Source organism: Diabrotica virgifera, chromosome 7 (genome assembly GCF_917563875.1).
Source record: "Diabrotica virgifera virgifera chromosome 7, PGI_DIABVI_V3a".
NCBI lineage: Eukaryota > Metazoa > Arthropoda > Insecta > Coleoptera > Chrysomelidae > Diabrotica > Diabrotica virgifera.
This window is the reverse complement of record NC_065449.1, coordinates 205,186,941-205,210,726: the sequence shown is the minus strand read 5'-3', so window position 1 is coordinate 205,210,726 and position 23,786 is coordinate 205,186,941. Positions and strand designations below refer to the sequence as shown.

Here is a 23,786-nt window from a genome sequence, read left to right as displayed (position 1 = left end):
GTTATTTTAAGTGATGATATGAATGGATTACAACGCCTTTTAAATGCCATTGATACAGTGGAAAGAGAGTTTGGCCTAAATATAAACTGTTCAAAAACAAAATACATGGTATTTAGCCGTTTGGCCCATCAAGATTCACGGTTATATGTTAATGGTCATACAGTATAAATTAAAGAAATATGGAACATAGCTTTTTAAGACACAGTGTTTGAACTGCATTTGAGATAGTGGACCAATATAAAAGTTCCAGACATTAAAACCAGAAATCATAGCAACATTAACATTGGCATGTAGAAAATATCTTTGAACTAGAACCTCCAACTTCTATCTCTCTTTTTGGGAGTTTACTAAAATAGCGAGCCCAGCCGAATGAGCCGAAAGTACATAATCGGACTTAAGGGTCCGCACCGCGCCAAGGAATAGAACCGAACCGAACCCACTACCTACATGCACAGACAAGGCGATTGCAGATACGCGGTACGAATGGGTTATTATTTTTATAAGTTTTTGGATATGTATTTAAAACATATAATTTAACCTAAAATATTTATTTTAATATTTATAGTGCTAAATATTTCATGTGTATCTATTTATGGATAATGATGATTGGCATTATACATAATATTATGTATATTGTTCTAAAGCTATTTTTTTTGTGGCGTTTGTGTAATTTATTTTTCTAAATGGGAAATAAGCCACAATTTAACTTAAAAAATGATTTTGTTAACGTTTCGACCTCCACTTCGGACGGCGTTGTCAAAATACACAGTATTAATAAATTAAACAAAAATGTTGTTGCTTAGTAAAAAAAATTTCTTCTAATAATATAATTTATTCTAACTCATTCATATCGGCAATTATTAGAAGATTTTTTTTTACTAAGCAACAACATTTTTGTTTAAATTATTAATATTTTGTATTTTGACAATGACGTTCGAAATAAAAGTTAACAAAATAATTTTTTAAGTTAAATTGTGGCTTATTTCGTATTTAGAATAATAAATTACATAAACGCCACAAAGAAATAGCTTCAGACAATATTTTAGGTGAAAAAATATGTTTTAAATAGGTACGTATCCATAAACTTAAACTTATAAAAATAAAATAATCTATTCGTACCGCGTATGCACAAAAAGCTAGAAGGATCTGCAAATTCTGCAATCGCCTTCTGCATGTAGTCAGGTCGCCGGTCGATTCGGTTCTATTCCTTGGCGCGATCGCGAGGCGGACCCTTAAATAGGAACCGGTCGTATAATAATTCTTATACCTGATTCTGACCTAGAGGTGGGCTAGAAGTATTTGCATTCATGTAACGGTAACCCATCGTAATTTTTACCTGTGATTGTGATTTAACAGAGCAACAAAATAGTCGTATTTTAAACTCCTAATTAAAAATGTTCAAAAAAATTCAACAGGTGTTATTATTTTGTCTAGGTAGGAAACAATTTTATTCAAAAAGTAGTTTTTGTAATGAAAATAATATTGCATTAATAAATAATTTTATGTTTTTTCATTGTCTTAATTGTTATTAGAAAATCTAACAAGAGCATAGGCGCCAAATTTCGGGCCAATGCTTTCTCAATGCATTCATTTTTTTCGAATTTTAAGAAAATAATAAATATTTTTGAAAAATATAAACGCGGAATGAAAGATTACATTATTATCGAGGGCCGAAAGTCCATTAGAATAAAAAAGTGTCATTTAAATGAGATATTTGAAATTAAAAATCACACTCAATTTTCTCTTCTTTTTACCGCTGTAACTTATTAAAATACACATTATAGAAGTTTTCAGGGACTTTTAGCACTCGGTAATTATGTAATTTTTTATTCTGCTTTTAAATTTTTCAAAAATACTTACTAGTTTTCTTAGGATTCGAAAGAAATAAATGCATTTAAATAGCATTGTCCCGAAATTTTGCGCCTACCCTCTTAAAAACGAAATACAAAGTAAACTTTAAATACCAGTATTTGCTACAAATACTTATTTCCACCTACCTCTACCGAAAGTATACTTTTCCGGACCTGATTGTAGGGAGCAAAGTTGTACTTTTCCTCCCTAGGGAGGAAAATATTTTTCCTCCCTAGGGAGGAAAAGTAAAAGTGACGTCATAATATTTCATTCATGAAATATAACTTATTGACGCCCTGTATAATATCTATTTTCTATTACGGAGTATCTATACATTTTAACGTTTATTTATAAAACATCCTGTATTTTGCAGAATGGTAAAAAACAGTAAATTGTTATTTTTATTTAACAATGTTTACATTAATAATTTGACTTATATTTGACAGCTGACAGTTATATTGTACCTACTTGTTGTTTTAGTTCTAATAAATTTTGTTGGTTAGTTACATAAATAAATTAAGTAAAAATGACAAAATGACTTGTTATTTGAGGAAGGTGGAAAAACCATATGTATAACATGGGAGTAAAGTGCCTTTTCCTCCCTTGAATGATTACTGCCCTCCGCTACGCGTCGGGCAGTAAACTTCATTCTCGGGAGGAAAAGTTACACTTTCCTCCCTTGTTATACAAATAGCTATTAGTTACTATTTGGTACTTTTAAATTAAAATTTCAGAATAGCAGCCTTTTAGCCTTTTTATAATTAACTCGAGTTCTTCAATCAGAAATAATTAGACCAGCTTTGGAAATAACCGTTCGCAAGGCACTGATGTTCCAATGACACTAATTCGTTCTTGAGCTACTTGTGCATGATAAGGAAAAATATATTTATTTTCTCTCCCCGCCATTTTAACGAATCTTCATTTCGCGGCAACCGATCGCATTCCCTAAATCTTTGCATTTCTATTATTGTCCTGCTTATCGTAGTGCCTCGTGGCTGATCCTGCGATCCCATAATATCATCCGGATCTGCAGATGTTTTCTCATGTTCTAATAAAATTTGAGTCGTAAATCCTTTATCTTTTTGTTCCATTCCAAGTTTTTCTGCAATAAGAGCGATTCTATTTTCTGTGCTATTTCCGCATTTGTTGGATCCTTAAAAGGAATTAGTCGAAACCTTATTCTGCCAAGAAAAGTCGAAATCGACAGTTATCGACAGTTTAATAAAATACTCATACATTGTTGAACTAGTGTTTACGTACATATTTGTTATGCTTATAATAGCCTTAACAATTTCTTCTAGCTGAATAAATCTTTCCAACATATAAAATGTCGAATTACAACATGTGGAAACATCTTGCAGTAATTTGAGAGGATTCCCGTTTCCTGGATTTTTTCAAAATCTAAAAGTTTAGCAGTTGCTTGTAGAACTCTTTTTAAAGTGGCTAATGGTATTTTTTATTTTGGTTAAATTTTTAATGATTTTCTTATATCACTTTTGATAACAACATCTGAGGTAGAAGTTGAAACGTCAATAAAATCATTTTTTTAAGTTAAATTGTGGCTGATTTCCTCATCCTTTAAGCCATCGTTCACAATAAAGTTTATTTATTGTGTGTGCAAAGCATCCAAAATGTTTCATTTTCACATCATTTTGTACCACCTTTAACATTTTGTGCATTATAGGAAACAATAATGTATTAAAATTTTGTTTTCTACGTTCTCTAAGTTTGATAAGACAGCTTTATCTTACAAATATTGCATGATGCATAATGCATAACTATCATCCACTTATATAAAAACGTTCCATAAACTACTAAATTTTTCTATTTTTGTTTGGCACTAATGGCATGGTATGCGTTCTAATAGCAAACCCAATTTTGTAATAGTGACCTAAACAAAATAATAATACGTGTAGAATTTTACGATGGTCCACAGTGGTAACACTTTTTATTAGGAGTTTAATATACGAATATTTCGTTGCTCTGTTAAATCGCAATTGAATCGGTCATTGCGAAAACAATCTAAGACCATATTTTGGGTAAAATGACGACGCTTTTCAACGCCATTAAATTTACATATAAATATATACATAAACATTTAAACTTGTTTTGCCTTTCAGAAAGATTCATTTATAACCCATAATACTTATACAGAGAGCACGTAAAGGTTGGAATAAATTAATTTTCTCGAGAATGGACAATTTTGGAAAAAAATCCCGAAAGAGGTCAATTTTTATTTTTACATTACGACTTTTGTCATATATATCATACTAGTGACGTCACCCATCTGGGCGTGATGACGTCATCGATTATTTTTTTAAATGGGAATAGGGGTCGTGTGATAGCTCATTTGAAAGGTAATTTAATTCTCTATGCAGTAATATAAACATTTACATAATTATTTATATAGGGTGTCCAAAAGAAATTGTTTTGAATTAAATTTATTGACATAAAAAGAAGGATGAATGTAATTTATTTAGTTCAAAATACATTTTACTGTTCTCAGAAAACAGAAAAAATGTTTATTTGGAAAATAATTATTCCTTTTCGCTTAAATCAAATGTTCAAACTGTTAAGAGGAAGGTGGGTGGCGGCTTTAATATTGAGTTTATTCAAAAAACAATATTTATTTGTCAAATAAACATTATTTCCTGTTTTTCTGACAGCAGTAAAATGTATTTTAAGTTAAATATATTACACAAATTCTTCTTTTTGTCAATAAATTTACATAATTCAAAAAAAAAAATTTTTGGACACCCTGTATAAATAATTAGTTAATGTTTATATTACTGAATAGAGAATTGAATTACCTTGCAAATAAGCTATCACACGACCCCTATTCTCATTTAAAAAAATTATAGATGACGTCATCACGTACAGATGGGTGACGTCACCAGTATGATACATATGTCAAAAAGTCGCAATTTGAAAATAAAAATTGACCTGTTTTGGGATTTTTTACCAAAATCGTCCATTCTCGAGAAAATGAATTGATTCCAACCTTTACGTGCTCACTTTTAAAATATTGTATTATCTCGGAATATCCAACTATTAATGAAAATATTTTTACGTTTCCTTAAAAGTTTACACATTGTAACATGTATTGTTTTCACAATGACTGATTCAGTTACAGACAAAAATCACAATGAATAAAATATCACTATCGTAAATTAGCCCACCTCTAGACTCGTTCCGTTGATTTAAAACAGAATGAAATGGTAAATGTAGGCGGGCTTTTGCATTTACGTAGCTTAGTTCAGAATCCAGTAGTCGACTGAGGTATTGTACTTGTATAATATAATAATTATTTGAAAATATTTTGTTGGCCAACCGCCTAGAGCCGAAATACATGTATTGGCTATGATCCGTTTAAATATCGCTGGACCTGTATAATTCAAAGAGTACCCAGTTTTAAATATCTTGGTTGCCATATTACTGAACAACTAGATCCAGATAAAGAGATAAAATGTAGAAACGAGACAGCCTGTACGACATTTTTAAAAATGAGGTCATTCTTCTGTAATGATAACTTGCAACTTCAACTTCGAAAGCGCATGATTAAATGTTACATTTGGTCAGTCCTCTTGTATGGTGTCGAAGCATGGACATTAAAAATATCCACCATTAACCGTTTGGATGCCTTTGAAATGTGGCTGCACAGATGTATACTGAAAATACCATGGACGGCTATGCTGACAAATGTGGCAGTCCTTAAGAGAGCAAATGCTACCCGCGAGCTGCTTGATAACATCAAATATAGAAAGATGGCCTATTTTGGACACGTAGTAAGGGGAGATCGGTATAATATTCTTCAACTTATTATGATGGGTAAAATCGAAGGATGCAGAGGAATTGGTAGAAATCAGGCCTCTTGGTTGAAGAATATCCGGGAGTGGACAGGAATAAAGAAAGCAGCTATTCTAAACACCTATTTAAAATAGCTCGAGACAGAGACAGTTTCGTTATGTTAATCGCCAACGTCAAGGGGACTTGATAGAGCACGTTAAGAAGAAGAATCGTCTACGTTTGTTGTCTCCAGGCATCTCAGAATTTTCTCTTCATATTATGGTGCTTTCGATTAGGTCCCATCTTATTAGGTGTGTTTCCATGATAACGGTAAAATCTATTATAGACTACAGAACAAAAGACGAAAATGATGATTATAAAAAATGGCTATACAGCTATAAGGAGACATTGCCAATGGTGGCTGGACATTGCCGTTTAAGAAACCATCTGTACAAACTCAACATGGTGAATGAACCATGGTGCAGAAAGTGTGAAATGGAAGGAGAGACTGCTGTACACATACAACATGCATTGCAATGTGCTAAGTGATGTAAGGCAGGAATTCACTGGTCAACTGAGATTTGAAGAAGCAGAAGAATAGAATGGAATGACCACATAAGCAAAATGGCAACAAATAGGGTAGTAAGGACAGCGAGAGACGGTTCCCCAATAGGAAGACGATCAGTGGGAATACCACGAACACGATGAAACGACAACTTACTAGAGGCACATTGAAAAAACAGACAGAGTCATGTCTGATTTTTGAACCAAAAGACTACCAATAGTCCTAAAACTACCAATAAGAAAATTGTTGGCCTTCATCGTTATGCCTTAAGCCCACCGAACTTATTTTACGGAAACAAAAAACAAGGTATGTTACAAAGGCCTTAAGACCTACTGCCAGAGACTAATGAGTCTTGCCTGATCTAAGAATAAGAAGATAAAGGAGGAGAATTTTCTGTTAAGAACCAATATTACATTCGCAGTAGGTAAACCACTGGAAGTAAAGGACGATAAGGAAATGGAGAAATTAACAGAACAAAGATTTAAATTGAACAGCCTAGAATCCTAGAACAAGGCAATGTGAGAAAATTAACTATGGGCCATTCCACGAACATATGCCTGTTTTGGATTACTTCGACAACGAATATTATTTTACTGTGCAACATAAGAAGTACGAAAGTAAATGGCGCTAATAATTATTCCAATAAACAACAATGTAATTTGCAATTTACTTTCGTTCTTCTTATTTTGCACAGTAAAATATTCGTTGTCGAAGTAATCCAAAACAGGCGTATGTTTGTGGAATAGGGTAATACAAGAATAGACTATTGTATACCAGAAGTTGGACATTAGATCTTGTACATTTACCTACATAATTTTGAAGAGCATTTTTCATTGCAGTAGCATTTTATAAAGCGGTGTCCCCCAAATTTAGAATATTTTCCACTGGTTTCTCTTAAAGACAGATGAATGTCGGGTACATCTTCAAAATTAAGAAAATTCTCTTTTCACTTTTTTATTTGAAACGTGTACTCTCCCGTGTTTCGTGTCTACTCTATATAAACCGTCAACTGTTTTATCTTGTATGACACACATAACATTTCGAGCATCTCCTCTGGCTCTGCCAGAGTCGGGAATAGGTATGGTTACATTTTTTCCAATTGCAATTGGAAATTTTTCTTCAGTTGTTTTTATACATTATTAGACTGAGCATGATGACCTTCAATCGCCTTTTCTTTATTTATTAACTTTACTTTCGAAGCCTTCGTAGTGTGCACCAAGTGTGCTATCGGCGCGCACAAGTAAAACCTGATTGCAAAATATACATGTATGTATGCCTGAGCTCTCTATATACAACAACAAACATTTGCCCGTGTGTTCTCGATTCCTTGATAACCGGTTCACCAAAATCACTTTCCAACGTAGAGTTGACTCTCTAATTTCGACTTCCCTTATAGAGATAAAAAGTTATTTGTTGGATGAGTCAATTAATAAAAATTCTGTAGCACATCTTCTACACACTTCTTATTCTTTATAGTTTAGAATTAAAATAACTTTGTTTAATGTAAGTTATTAATCTCTTTCATTATTTTTTTTAGGTCGAGGCTAAGGACAGCGAGACCAAACGTCTTCAGGAAGAGGTCGAAAATGCTCGTCGCAAGGAGGAAGAACTTAAACAACTGCAACTCGCCCAAGCTGCCAAAGGTCATTTGGAAGAAAATGACCATAATGAAGATGATGAAATGGTCAATGGTGATGTTAGCAAGGATCTTAGCACTGACGAAAACATCGTCGATCCAATCGAAGATAGACGTACGCTTGCTGAAAGAAACGAACGTCTTCAAGATCAATTATTGGTGAGTTTTAAGTACTTTGCACTAATTTTAAGTCTTTATATTTACAACATTGCACAAAACGAGATACATATTGCATATTTTATTTTGAGTCAGTTTTTGAAGTATATTTTCTTTCTTTTGAAAAGATTTAAACTTTCATTGCTAAATAAGTTATCCTAGACCAGGGGTCACCAATTAGCGGACCGCGGTCCGCATCCGGACCGTGAGCTAGTGTTGTGCGGACCGTCAATAAATTCACAATATACCTAGTGTTTGGCAATTTTGAAAATGTTTGGCCATGAAATTGTGTACTATGTTTGGCTCAACTTATGTGTGCGAAGCCGCTTTATCAAGAATGAACTTTATTAAAAATCTGTAGAGATCTCACTTAACAGATGAATATCTTAACTCCCTAATGAGACTCAGTTGCACTAAACTCACTCCAAACTTCAGACAGGTTGTACATTAAAAAATGTCATTTTTCTCTCTGATAATTTAATTTTGTAAAGAGTTCCCTTATTGTTATACTTACTAATCATTAATTTTGAAATTAAGTAAGCTGTAATATAAAATTGTCATGTGCATTTTTTTATATTCATTTCCTCTCTACTATATGTTAAGTAGGAGTACTTTTCAGATGTGCATTTAATTGAACACCTTGCATTGAAACTAATGTAGAAAAGATAACATGTTAATTAGGATTTTGTACTATGATTATTTATTTTAAATTCCTCATTTTCGTTTCTACAAAATTGAAGATGTGTAAAAACTTCATTAGCATTCAAAATATAAATTCCTAATTTTTAAAATATTCTCAGTAACAATTTACAATACTGTTTTTTTCAAAATATACTGATAATAACATCAAAACAATACACAATGAATTTATTGAAGATATTCTTCTTTAGCGACGAATCTATTGAGGGTAAAACTTGATTTACCACGCGCATGCGCACACCGACAGTATGGTATTAGTGGTTATACGGGCTCTGATTGGGTGTTGAAATTTTGAAATGATCTGTCAATAATTGTTCAATATGGAGATTATGGTAAACAAAAATATTGTATAATATTAGTTTTTATTGATGTGTGGACAGAAATAAAATAAAATTTATAATTATAGTGAGTTTTTAAATAGTTTTGAAAAGCCGCAGGTACGTAATTTTAAATGTTTCAGTTGGAAATACCTAATAGTTTCAATACCTATCTATTAGGAAAATGTAAACAAAATAATGTAGTTACCTATTAGTAGGCAATGCTTTAATTTACATAATCTGATTACGAACAAACTTTCTAAAAATCTTCATCTCATATATTGTTTTCTTACACTATACTTTGTTGTATTTTATTTCGACAAAAATCAAACTAATGATTTTATTAAATTCATATAAATTTATGGTGTAAACGTTTAGTTTGAGTATATTCCCATATGACGTACACGCGGATGTGGTCTAGTTTGAAATGCCGCGGCATGCCGTCAGCTTTCGTACAGCTCGGTAGAAGTGAAGTGAGTTCGAGCCCCAAGCAAGTTATTACTTTTTTATTTTTTTTTTATAGATTTTATGATTGTAAGTACTATATTATTATATAATTTTTGAAGATATTCTTCTTTTTTGAAAGTGGTAGATAAGAAAGTTAGTTTGATTTTTAAATAAAATAAGTACAAATAACCTTTTAAGTATATTTACTTCGTTTAAATTACCTATAATAGAAGAATATCTTCTTTTGTGCGTACAAAGTACACACACATTCTTTTTTTTTTATTTATTGTACCAAAAAAACTTACAGAAAAGTATACAGTAACCAAAAAACAATCAGGTATTATTAGTTTTCCTTTCCATATTAGTCCATGTGTGAGGCCACTTCCGTATGAAAAATGTTTCTGACTCGATTTCTTTGGGGATTCCTCTTCAAAAATATCCCCTTTAAACAAACCAGAAGGGTGCCGGGTGAAACAATTTTTTAAGCAAATTCAAAATTAATTTTTTTTTCCTCGAAAAAATGTAATTGTAGGTTTCTTGGGTAATTATAAACAATAAAGGTTTTTTGTCATATTTCGAGTAGTTATTAGCGATTTAAAATCTGAAAAATGCGAAAATATGCATTTGCGATGCTTGAAAACTCTTTTAATAAAATGACAGATTTTTTTTTATTTAAGATGACCCAAAAATGCTAAAAACATATTTTCGCGGGCAAAAAGGTGATGTTTTGAATTTCTTAAAAAATATTAAACAATTTCTGCCCAAAAATTTCGCCCGGCACCCTTATGATTTGTTTATAGGGGATATTTTTTAACAAAAATCCACAAAGAAACCGAATCAGAACAGTCAGACACAGGTAGCATAAATCCGGAAGTGTCATAGGTTTTCGAAACGGACCCTCATTGAAACTAATTGGTGACCCCTGTCCTAGACTATTCTACGTATGTATATTCCTTTGTCAAGTAACTTGCATATTGAAGTATTAAACAAATTTGTAGAGAAATTAATGAAATAATCTGGTTTTGCTTATAACATTTAATTAGAAAGAGAAACAGTAACGCAATGGAACACTTGCCTTGTTCTGCCAACAAATCTGCTCGTGCCGACCTGGCATCCATCGATCAAAAACCAAAAACACTTTATTATCTTTGGCCAGGTTGTTAGGAGATCTTTATAGTTCCAGTTTTTTTGTAGGGCTGTTTGGGTTCTTGGCTATCTATACAGGGTGTCCCCGAAAATAGTGCGTTCCTTTAAGGTATGGATATAATACACAATTTAGAACAAAAAAGTCCTATAACATTTTTTTCTAAAGTTAACCGTTTCCAAGAAAAAAATTACATTGTTCTCCATATAAGTGAGTTTTTATTTTCATAAATTTGAATGACATGGCAACGTAGCTTAGAAGAACTTGCTGTGACTGTGGAAATTTAACCTAATAACCCCTTGTTTATTTACTTTGAGGTGTGATTTTTGCGGTTGTTGGCATCGTAGGTACCTACCTGCAAAATAATTGATATGGATTTAGTTGATATTTACATTATTTTACCTACCAGATGCAACTGACCTACAAACCTACTTTTTTAATCTTTAGATTTTTGAGTTGCGCGATGTTGCCAGACTTCAATTTGTATATCAAAATGTATTTTCGTTTTTTGGTCAAACGGATCAATTTAGAAAAAATGTTATAAGACTTTTTTTGCTCTACATTGTGCTTTCTATTGTTCTTTTCATGATCATTTTTCAGTGCGTAACAAATGATAGGAAAAAGGGTAAGTCCGTGATAATACACATTTATGATATTTATTCTGACATGACATTTTAGTTAAATCTGACAGTTGTCACATTTTATTTTCAATTTGGAATTAAAACAAATCAAATGTGTTTCTTGCATTTATAAAATGATATTTTCTTTGATTTGTATAGTCTTATAAATTATACAGATTATATTTGTAATATTATTGTCTAATTAAAAAAAAACTATTTTTTTATTATGGCGCCATCTATCGACAACTAGAATAACTAGAATAAATGTTATAAAAATGTCACCGACAAAATGTAATCACCGACGTGCCTTTTTTTCTGTCACATACAATTTAATGCGTTAGAAAGAAATCGAAAAACTGTGACGCACTGAAAGATGATCATGAGAAATACTGTACCTATACCTTTAAGGAACGCACTATTTTCGGGGACACCCTGTATAAACATTGATCCCCTTTGCATTGGGGTATTCGTCCATGATTTCATCAATGGAGGCCACTTTCGTCACTACTTCTTCTTCTTTCTGCGCAATGCTCGATTATCATGCGTTGGCTATCAAATTGGCTATACTAATTTTGTTGACAGCAGCTCAGAAGAGAGATCCAGAGGATAAACCAGAGATAAATCCAGAGGATAGGTTTCTAAGCCGACGTTCTTCTTCGACATGGTCCACTTCTTCCGTCCGTCTTGATTGTATTATTAAATAAAGTATATTATATCTCTCTGGGTGATGCATAACCTGGCAAAAATATTCCAGTTTGCGATTTTTAACGGTTCTGGCCACATTTTTTCTATCAAAAGTCTCCAGTTTTGTGAGAAGCGTATCCGTTAAAGTCCAACCTTCGCCATCGTATAAAAGAATAGAATACATAATATTCTAATTGATTTGCTTATGTCGCAGCTCTCATTTAAATTACCACTTTGGGTTAAATTGATCACACATTGATATATTCATCACACATTGTGATAATCCTATTAATCAGATGTTGAAAGTCTTAGTAAATATTTGAAATTAATACTGTGTCATAGCATTAAAGCATTATTAATCCCTAGCCAAACGTTTTCGACTTACAAAGCCGTCTTCAGAGCTATGGTCAAGTTTAAAGAAAATACCACTAGAAAAAGGGGTCCCATTGTGCAAAATGATGCGAGAGGCTGTTGCCTCAATTCTATCCTGATGTATGGGTGTTTTACCGGATTTACCCGTCCCATAACCAAAAAAATTTAATGTGCTTTTTGTGTGCTGTCTTTTTAATGACTTTTTTTAAGTTTCCCTCTTCTGTCGTGGTAGGTAATTTATATAATTGACCACAGCTCTGAAGATTCCCGAAAGCGCTCAGCTTAGAAATTAAATGAATTAATTTGAAATTATATCAATTCCAAATTTATAAAAACCTTAAATGCTCAATCAAAATATTGACTCCTTTTATTGATGTCTTGTAGAGTAAATGGGTAATTATTTTTTCCAATATTCGTGTTTGTTTTTACTAATAGAATATATTTTAAAATATAAACGCTAGCTAAGGATTATTTAGTGGAAAACTAACTATATTTCCTTATAGGTAGGTCCAATTTGTTGTGGACTTTGCAAAAATAGGAAAAAGTTACATCAGGTACCTCATTAACAAAAATGAATGTTGTTTTTGTGTTGGAATGTAGAATTAGCATTTTCAGAGTATGTTTATTTATCATTCTGACATATTTTCTTAAAACCAAGAAAGTTTAATGATAAAAAATCTGTTATATCCTACACAATATATAAAATATACTCACGGACAAAAATATTACATATTTTGAAATTATCATGTGAAGTGGAATTTTTTGTGCTAAAGTTTGTGTAGCCCCATAATGTCCCAGGAATACGATTTCTGATTCCGAATGCAATATTTTAAAATTTCATATAAATGATTTAAATCTGATCTATATGGCGGCCAATATAATTTTTAAATTGAATCTCATCAAGGTATGTAGCCACTATTCTCGCCTAACGACATGAGGACCTGCATTATCTTTAATTAGCACGATATGTCATATCCAATGTGACTGACAAATGGCAAAACATGATATAAAATGTTTCCAATGTACTGATACGACTCTTAAAGCGTATTTTGTAGAAAATTGAGCAGTGTATTTTGAAGGATAAATACTTATTATTTACCTACTGTCACTGTAACTGCCAAATCTTAAAATTTGTCAGATAACTTATTCTGTTCAATCTTAAAAAATAATAACAACAGCCCTATTTTATGCAAAAACCATCATTTATAGGTAGGTTACTCTTTATAAAATGCAGGAATTCAAAATAATATCAAAATTTAGACCGTAATAATTATTAAAATTTTTGAATTAACATATGTAATCAGTTGTTTGTTTGTTTAATTTAGTATTTGTCTGTCATAATAAATATAATATAATGTCAGACCAATCAAATACACTGCTCAAAATGATCAAATCTTACTAATAGTCGTATCAGTTTTTTAGGAACCAGCTGTACATGTCAGCTGGCATTTGCACAATCGCCTCCACACGTTCGTTATGTCCTTTCAGAGTAATACTGCTCCACAACACTATGCCGCCACCACCAAAACTAACAGTCTGCATGAGGATGCAACTGGCATACCGTTCGCCAACTCTTCTGCAGACGAAGTTTTGTCAATCTCGCTTCCATATGGTGAGCAGTATGCCAGTTGTAACCTCATACAGAGCGTTAATTTTGGTGGTGGTCGCATAGTGCTGTGGAGTGGTATTTCTTGGAAAGAACATACCAAATTTGTGGAGGTGATTGGGTGATTGCCAGATGACATGTATAGGCTATTCCACGAATATACGACTGTTTTTGATTATCTCAGCAACTAATATTTTAGTGTCCTACGAAAGTAAATTGCTCTAATTATTACTCCAATAAACAACAATGTAATTTGCAAATTACTTTCGTAATTCATATTTTGCACAGTAAAATATTGGTTGTCGCGATACTTCAAAACAGTTGTATATTTGTGGAATGGGGTATACATTAAAAACAATTGAGACGATCATGTCTTGCCATTTGCCAGCAATATTTGATATGACAGATTCATGCTAACACACGTCTTCATGTCGCTGAAATAGTAAACACTTACAAGTTTTTTGACTGTTTTACTAAAATACAACCTCGAAAACCAAATGATTGGCGTGAAAACATTTTTTGTAGAATTCAACAAATTAAAGGTTTTCAAAGAAAACATAACATTAGTCCCTGCAGCTCTTATAGACATACAAAAACAAACAATCCAACCATCTAATATAACATCTTTCTATTGGTACACATTTTTTATTTATTTAGATTCAGTTGAGTCCTTTGGGTTATTCATTAAAACCATCATATGGGTGACAGTAGAAAATTCTAACTATTTTTAACAACAGACGCCACAACTTTCTTCGTTTTTGAAATAATTCACTTTATTGAAAATGCTAGTGTCACAAAGTAGAATAAAAGAAACGTTGGTTTCCCATACTTAATCCTTTGCTATATATTTGCATGTTTCTAACAAGCTTGAGCTCATTAATCCAGTCATTAAACAATTTGTTACATGGTTAGTAATATAGTTTTATAATCACTGAATTTTTGTGGAGACCTTACTGATAAATTCCTAATAAAATCCAATTTTATTTCCACGAAAAATTAGCTTAAAGATCTCTGCAAACGATTCTCTACTTTTTTGATACATCTAAATAGTTTATTCAGTAAATACGGTGATAGGGAACAATTTTTGACAATTTAAGTGAGTAATAGCTAGAGATCATGTATGAGTATTTTCTAGAGATCATAGAGTAATAACTAGAGATCATGTTCAAAATTATGTATAGTGCTCAAAATTTACTGCGCTCCGTTTTCCTGAGACCACTGGACCCCTGACCAAATTAAATATTTGAGGTGTATTTCCAATTGATAGTCTAAGCTAAGTAACCATTCACGTGTTTGTCACCCAGTATAATAGGTTAGGACACCCCTTGTGAGTTCGAAATATTGTTTTGCATCTGTAGTAAGTGTGGACATTTTCATTGATTGTATTATAACCCTCAGAGCATGTTCAGTCAGGTCTGCTGGATTTTAGATACTGATCCTTGTTACCCTGTGACACTTTCTATACCGATTCTCCTTACATGCATGCAGGGGTGGGCGTAAGTCAGCTGACAAATTTGCAAAAATAATTATTTATTTACAATAAGTGTTCAAAATGTTCACCATTCATCTCAGTACAATTCAAATAAAATTTTTGGATCGAAATAATGCGAACAAGCATCGTGAGATCATTATTGATATCTATTTTGATTGTTATCCAATGTTAAAGATCTTCGACGTTTTCGATCTTCGCGCAAAAACTTTGTTCTTAAGCATGTCCCAGATTGAGGTATCCATAGAAGTAATGTCTGGTGACCTTCGAAGCAACGGTTCCTTTCCACGTCTACCACGATCCATCCAGAAAAATGGTGATTTCTCATAATCTAGTTTCGTAATTTTCATTCTGAAAATAAAACTGTTTTGATAAAAACACAAGTTGTTATAATGTAAACTTAACGCGAACGTTCTCTGCCGTTTCACTCGAAACATAACGACTAAACGCACGAAAAAACCGGTATTCGTTCGTTTCGAGATCGACGAGCATACTGATTTATGCCCAGCCGGCTGTGTTCTTAGTAATGCACGTTGAACCCAGGAAAGAGCTGTGGAATTCGCTCATGCGTCGTTTCAGAGGACGCCAGCTGACTTATGCTCACTGCTGTATATAATTGGCGACATTCTAGCACTATGCCTAAGGGTACGAACATGCCGAAGATACATGGATGAACGCAGTGTAGGTCGCGATCGCGGTCGAGGTTTACATCGATGACGGGAAGAACATACCGAAGACACCTTCCTTTCAGTGTTTTTTGCGGTTTCCATATAACCAAAACTTGTCGCAGTCTGATTACAACAAGAAATGAATAAATACACCAGCCGTATCTCCGGCGAATGTCACGTGGTTTAAAAACCACCAATAAACTTACCAATAATTTACCATGCGAGCAGCAGCTCGATTGCAATGTAAAACAAACTATTTTGTTGTGGCATCGACATCGCTGCAAACCGCGATGATAGGTCGCGAGGTTGAACGGGTGACACATCTTTGGTATGTGCGATCTTATAAGAAAATGAAGGTTTGTTTTGACATCGATGTAGCGACCGCGATCGCGACCTACACCGCGCACATCCATGTATCTTCAGCATGTTCGTACCCAAGGGGGCACACACCTGAGGTCTATTATTTCATCCGTTTATTGTGTATATAGTAGCCTCTAAGCTTTAGATGTAACTTTATCAGGACACAGTTTTGACACATAACAATATGACGGGGTTAACAGTTACCAAGTCGATTTCATAATAGTATGATATTATATTAGAATATATCACAAACCTCTTTTTTAAGCTAATAAATAATTCAACTATTTTACTGTTTCACAGATTTAGATAACACTCACATATCTTGTTTGATACAATCAAATACCAGCATGTTAAAAAGACAGTGTACTTACCTTTCTATATTTTTTAGGCTTTGAAGAAAGACCTCGCTCAATCTCGCGACGAAACCAAGGAAACTGCCATGGACAAAATCCACAGAGAGAATGTTCGTCAAGGAAGAGACAAATACAAGACTCTTCGTGAAATCCGCAAGGGCAACACCAAGCGCAGAGTCGACCAATTCGAAAATATGTAAATTGTTTTTAACCTTCATATCAAACAATCTAGGAGTCCTACCTATTATTTCGAGTTAAAAAAAACCAATATTACTAAAGAACCTTTCAATGCTCAACGCGAGATGATCATTTTTTCAAAATACTTTTAAAAAATATTTTTAAGTTTTTCGGTTCAGTTATTACTTAACACGTTAAGTATTATTCTTATATTTTCTTTTTGATATGTATTAGAGCCCTATTGGCTCAGTTAAGTGGCCTTAGAAGTTAACTACTTTTTGCTTTGTTAGATTATTTTGCTTTTTATATATATTTAACTAATGTTATACGAAAATTGTTTTCCATTGTTTTTGTGATAACTAACAACAATTTTGGGTCAATTTGAAAATCGGATCCTCACATTAAACACGGATCCGAGCTGAACTGATAAAAAAATATATAACACTCCAGATCTGCAATTAGTCCAGATACCGAGTAAGGTACACTGAAGATTTGTAGCAGTTTTTCAAAATCTTGCAACTAACTTCTACAATTTTTCATCGACCTTCTTTTTCTTTTCTATCTCTGGACTAATAATTTTTATTCAAAATTTTCTTATTCAAGGACGCATTCCAATATTGAGTAGTTTTCTGTTTTTAATGTTAGTGTGCCATTCGGTGATCAAAAAATCAAAACCTTGTTTAACATACTTTAAAAAATCTTCCTTGTCTTCACAGATTTAAACAAATTATTAAATATCTTTTACATCAACATGTTTGAGTCATTACCTTCCAATATTAAACTTTTGAAGAAAATATTTTAAAAAACAATAACAAAACATTTACCTTCCAATATTAAACTTTTGAAGAGAATACTTAAAAAAATAACAAAATAATAAGTGGCGCGGCATAATATGCTATCCTGTATAATACAGCAATATGTGATTGTGAATTAAAAATATTTATTTGCGCCTGCGCATTAGACTTTTTAAATTTCCAATTTATGGATGTCAAAAGTCAATGTGAATTTCAAACATGTCAACTGCCAAATGGAGGTTAATTTCATAAAAAGATCTGCACGAGATACGCTCTAACTACACAAAATACAGATTTTAATAATTTGTTGTAAGTCTTTTTAAAACTGTACACTTTTAAAATTTATTTTTCTATTATCTAGAACTATCAACGAGTTTTAATCGCAATATGCAATGATGAGATACTATATTTTTACACTGTTCCTTCTTGGCCTGGTGCTTCCTAAAATAATTGAGCAGCAGTTAACAATATTTTAGGTATTTTTGTATTCTATACAATTCCAAAATTATAAGAATTTTTGATTTTCTGCAAATCTAAACTGATTAATCCAAATTTATTTGATATAAAGTGAAATTATTTAAAACGTTTGTTGAATTTTAAGACTTTTTAATCTTTCACTCGTTTGTAAAGTACAATAAGTGTTTCATAAAAAAATATTGTTTAAGAAAGAGGGCGAGAAAACATTTTGAATAACAAAAAAGTAGTAGTTGCAGTAGCTTACTTGATTTATATGTCAGCATCCATGGTCAAACCAAAATGGGGGCTTGAACAATCTATTAAACAAGAATGTGCTACATCCAACGCCATTGGCGTGGGAGCAGAAGCACAGAACTGTTCCAAGGTACGACTCACCCCCTATTCACTCTAGCACTTTTTTACGATCATTCGACCAATTTGATATCGGAAAGTATCCTGTCGGTATAAATATCCACAGACAATATTTTTTAGGAAACACTTGACTTACATCTGTTGCTCAATACCTACTTATCCGTGTAAATACCAGTTTTCCAAACATGTAATTTGTTTTTATATGAACAAAGTTGCAAATCAATAATAATTGTCGAAAAGAATCAATTCTTCGCGGTCGTTTTATTTGCAACTTTGCTAGTTTGTGTATATAAGTGTATACCACGTTGCCTTTTTGTAGAGTAGATAATTTTGGATGATATTTTACACATAGCATTGTAAGTAACATTGAGTTTTATGGTTAAGGAAGTCCATTTTTTCTACAAATGGGGAACAAATGAGATATTTAAAATCGCTAAGAAATTAACAATGTTTGTTTGATTAGTAAATTTAAGATTTTGAACGTATATATTCATGAATTAGTTAATGATGGTTTAAATGTTGTTTCTTAGTGATACTTAAAATTGATTAAAAAAGAAGGCCAGAAATAAGACCGACAACTTTTATATTATTGAATGGCTGCATTTGGAATTTTATACACTTGTAACTTTTTTATAAGTTTTCTACTGTTAACATCTTTGTCACATTGTCAGCGACCATTTGTATATTATACTTAAAGCTACTCTTGTAGTTCTCTAATATTTCTATTCTAAATAGTTCATCAGTTATGTATTTCTAAGGGTAAATAATTATTATTTGGACATAATGAAGTTTTATTTATTCTCCCTATATCTTTAATCCCGTGACCAGACACCTCGTAACTCGACAGTTAGTAACCGGACAGTTGGTAACGGACAATTCGTAACAGCGACAGTTCGTAAATATACAAATTCGTAACGGACAATTCGTAACGTCCAAATTGAATTATTATGTTTATTTTTGTTAACGTGGAAACTAACTGTTATTACAGTTATAATTGAAATTATGTTTATCAATTTAACGAATCAGTACGGATAAACATGTTTAACACATTTTATATTTCGTGTTTCAGAATATATATTAAAAGTCTTTAAACACAAACAAATATATTTAAATACATAGAAACTTTTAACATTATTTTTAAAATTTTATCACTCTTATTGTTCCTTAAATTTGCATGTACCCAGACAAAGGAACAATGAAGTACTTAATTCCTGAAATCTTTAATCTGACAACCGTTTTTAGACATTCCAAACTTTTTAAATAAACATTTTGTAAAGGAAAGATTATAATTACCTGTTATTATAATAAATCTTGTGATTGATCATTCAATCAACGGTTATAGTTGATAAGAGGGATGGCTTGTGAAACACGAAATATGAAATGCCTTAAAAATGTTTATCCTGATACTGATTCGTTAAATTGATAAACATAATTCCATTTATAACTGTAATAACAGTTAGTTTCCACGTTAACAACAAGAAACAGAAAAATTCAATTTGGAGGTTATGAATTGTCCGTTACGAATTTGTATAGTTACGAACTGTCGCTGTTACGAATTGTCCGTTACCAACTGTCCGGTTACGAACTGTCGCGTTACGGGATGTCATGGAACCCTTTAATCCTTTTAAAAGATCCTTTAGTACGCAAAGAAAATAAATAACAGCTGTTAGACAAGGCGAAAACGGCGGGTTCGTTGGAAAAAATATTCCCATGAGATTTTTTTGTAATACACCCCAGAACAGGGTTCAAGAAGTCGCCCACGAGAAAAGTGGTCCAAATTTTTTTTAACATTTTTTTTAATCAAATTGCAAAAATTATTATTTTTGGTCTGGACAAATTTTTTTAGGGTTTTAGACCATTCTGGATATAAAAAGGTCTCTTGTAATTTTTCTCTAAAGTTGATGGTTTTCGAGTTATAAGCAATTTAAAATTTGAAAAACGCAAAATTGGCCATTTTTGAGACTTAATAACTCGGTTAAAAATTATTATTATGAAAGTTAGAAAGTGACTAAATCAAAGTTTGAGCCCCCCTACATGATCCTGAAGAAATTTATGTAATTAATTTATTTCTAAGCTGTTATTTTTAATTATTAACAATAAGCCGTAAGAGCGTATTGACGCGGCTGTAATGTGAGTGCGAGTAAGATGCCCCACTGGACTGCCGGAATGGCATCTCTCTCGCACTCACCATAGACAGCCCTCTAATACGTGCTGGCGCTCATTATTATTACTTAAAAATAACAGCTTAGTAATCACTTTCTGACTTTCATAATAATAACTTTTAACCAATTTATTAAGCCTTGAAAATCGCCATTTTGGTTTTTTTTTTTTCAATTTTAAACTGTTTATAACTCGAAAACGATCAACTATAGAGAAAAATTACAAGTGACCTTTTTTGTCCAAAAATCCTAACAAAAATTCGTACGGGCCAAAAATACTGATTTTTGCAATTTGATTAAAAAAAAATTGGACCACTTTTCACGTGAGCGACTTCTTGAACCTTATTCTGGGATGTCTCACGAATGTGATTATGCAAACAAATCTCATGGGAATTTTTTTTCTAACGAACCCGCCGTTTTCGCCTTGTCTATGTATCCACCAGGAAAATAATAGTCCACAGTACATCGTCCTTTTTGGAACATGATTACAAAAGTCTTAAAAATGGTCTTAACTGCTTTGTATGAGCAAGTTTACCACTTTCTGAAGAATTTCAGAGTGCAGGTTGTACGCGTTTCCGCGTCATTAACATATTTACGTTGTCGGACTAACGAAACGCGGCTGTAATTTTATCGGACAAGAGATCGACAATCTTTATTAATTAAATGTAAGTACTTTAAATTGAAAATTAAGAGTTTTGTAATACCAAAATTGTATAGTCCAACACCCGCAAGATGTCACTCGCGTGGTAGTTTTGTTATTGATGGATTCGACCGTTACTTGATGGAAGTTCATTTTATCTCACAATATAACACTGAAAATTTTTGTTTTCTACACTTCCACAAAATTTATTATTTACAACTATGTGACTACAGCTGTTTCGGCAGAGTGCCTTTCTCAAGTGATATAATTTACAATGTGTTTGCCTTTTTAAGTCTCTAACTGAAGAGGTTGAGGAGTGGGGAGCTGTTTGTCTCGAGTTGGTCATTCAGAATTATATCTGTATTTTTCAGTTTATTAATTTCCATAGATTCTAAAAAAGATAGCTTAAGGCCTTCTTAATGATTATGATCTAGAAGGTGAAGTGCGTATGTAGAAGTGTCTATTTTTCTATTGTTGAAAGCCCTTTTGTGTTCTGCTATCCGTTTGTCAAAGGTTCTGCCAGTTTGACCGATGTAAGTTTTCGGACAGTCACCACACGTTAGTTTGTACACACCACTCTGTAGTTGCTTTCTCTTTCGGATTTTATTGTTCTTAATATATTTGCTTAAGTTGTTGTTAGTTCTGAAAGCTGGTATTATTCCTTTCTTTTTTATGTATCTGGCTATTTTTGTTGTTATCTTGCCAGTATATGTGAGAGAGCAGAAGGTACTGGGTTCTTTCTGTGGTGGTGGCTTTCAGGGCTTTCTTATGGAGTTTTTGATTTAAAATTTTTTTAACTGTTTGTTCGTAAATCAAAAACTCCATAAGAAAGCCCTGAAATTAGTGTATCCACCACCACAGAAAGAACCCAGTACCTTCTGCTCTCTCACATATACTGGCAAGATAACAACAAAAATAGTCAGATACATAAAAAATGAATGTGTGTGTACTTTGTACGCACGTAAGAAGTTATACTTCTACTACATATTATGTGATTTTTAAGACAATACCAAAAATTTAAAAAAATAAAGGAATAAAACGCACACAAACACATTGAAAAATGCCACAAAGAAAAAATGATTTCTGAACGATAATAATTGTTGGCAAAAATTTTAAATACGCATTTTCTGAAAAAAAAAAATTATATAACAAATATACTTACAATCATAAAATGCATAAAAAATAAAAACTTGCATCGGGAATCGAACCCGTGAATTTCTGGGCGCTTTGATTCGTAATCAAAGCCTAGACTCACTCGTCCAATTCCACATTATTTGTCATGTGGAAAAATAGGGTAACTGAACGTTTTACTGTTTGACAATTGTTTTGAATATAATTAAATTATGTAGTTTAAATTTTGTGGAAGAAAATATTAAAATATAACAAAACAGTAAGAAAACAATATATTAGATGAAGATTGGTAGAACTTTTGTTGGTAATCAAATTAAGCATGTAAATCAAAGCATTACATACCTACTAGATAAATAAATCTACGCCAAAAAATCATAATTTAAAAATAAAAATCGGACCTAATTTGGGATTTCTCTCTAAAATCCCCATTCTTAAGAAAATCAATGTACAGTAGAGCGTCGATTATCCGAGCAAGCGTTAGTATAATTGACGCTTAAAATATCTTCAATTTTCTTCAATATTGTATCCAAAAATAATTATGTTGTTGCAAAGACTGCACTTTTTTGTTTAGTTGCTAGTTGTCATTATCAAGATATAAATAAATATGTAGGTATATAAATATGGCTTTTATTCACTTATGGATAATTATGTATGACTATAAATATGTATCAATATATTGTAGTTCGATTATCCGAACAAATCGGTTTTCCGAACACCTGTGTCCCCCAATTAGTTCGGATAATCGACGCTCTACTGTATTTCAACCTAATCCAAATGTATAATTACAATATGATTATAATAAAAACTACTTACCAAATTAGAATGAGTTTTCCTTGTCCAGAAGTCCAAAAATATAGGTATATGAAAACTATTTAAAAATGCAGTATAACTATTAACTAACTTTTGTTAGTTTCTTTTCACACAAATTTTAAAACGCAACAACCATAAATAATCTAACTACAGCTGTGCCACAGCCGCCATATTGAATAATTTTTGACATGTCATTTGAACATCCAATCAGAACAAAGGTATAATGCGCATGCGCCGGGATCATAGGTTTTAACATATAAAAATTCACCCTCATATCGCCGGTAAAGAAGTATAACTTCAAAAAGAAAGGAATAATACCAGCTTTCAGAACTAACAACAACTTAAGCAAATATATTAAGAACAATAAAAGCCGAAAGAGAAAGCAACTACAGAGTGGTGTGTACAAACTAACTTGTGGTGACTGTCCGAAAACGTACATCGGTCAAACTGGCAGAACTTTTGACAAACGGATAGCAGAACACAAAAAAAGCTTT

The 23,786-nt window shown here is 32.3% G+C and overlaps 1 protein-coding gene and 1 long non-coding RNA gene across 4 annotated transcripts in view; one reads left to right on the top strand and one right to left on the bottom strand.

Annotated features, from left to right (window-relative positions):
* The window catches only part of LOC114339667 (moesin/ezrin/radixin homolog 1), a 298,913-nt gene extending 279,577 nt beyond the window's left edge, over positions 1-19,336 (top strand). For all 3 annotated transcript variants that reach the window (XM_050657231.1, XM_050657230.1, XM_050657229.1), the window contains 2 exons: positions 7,740-7,997; positions 16,789-19,336. In XM_050657231.1, the coding sequence (XP_050513188.1) occupies positions 7,740-7,997; positions 16,789-16,953 (423 nt within the window). In that variant the 3' untranslated portion in view covers positions 16,954-19,336. The remainder of the gene's footprint in view (positions 1-7,739; positions 7,998-16,788) is intronic.
* LOC126888823 (uncharacterized) lies at positions 17,476-20,085 on the bottom strand. Its single transcript, XR_007699665.1, has 2 exons — positions 17,755-20,085; positions 17,476-17,697 (listed from the first exon to the last, which is right to left on the bottom strand). It is a non-coding gene; the product is annotated as an uncharacterized LOC126888823 (long non-coding RNA).
* Positions 20,086-23,786: the final 3,701 nt, after the last annotated feature.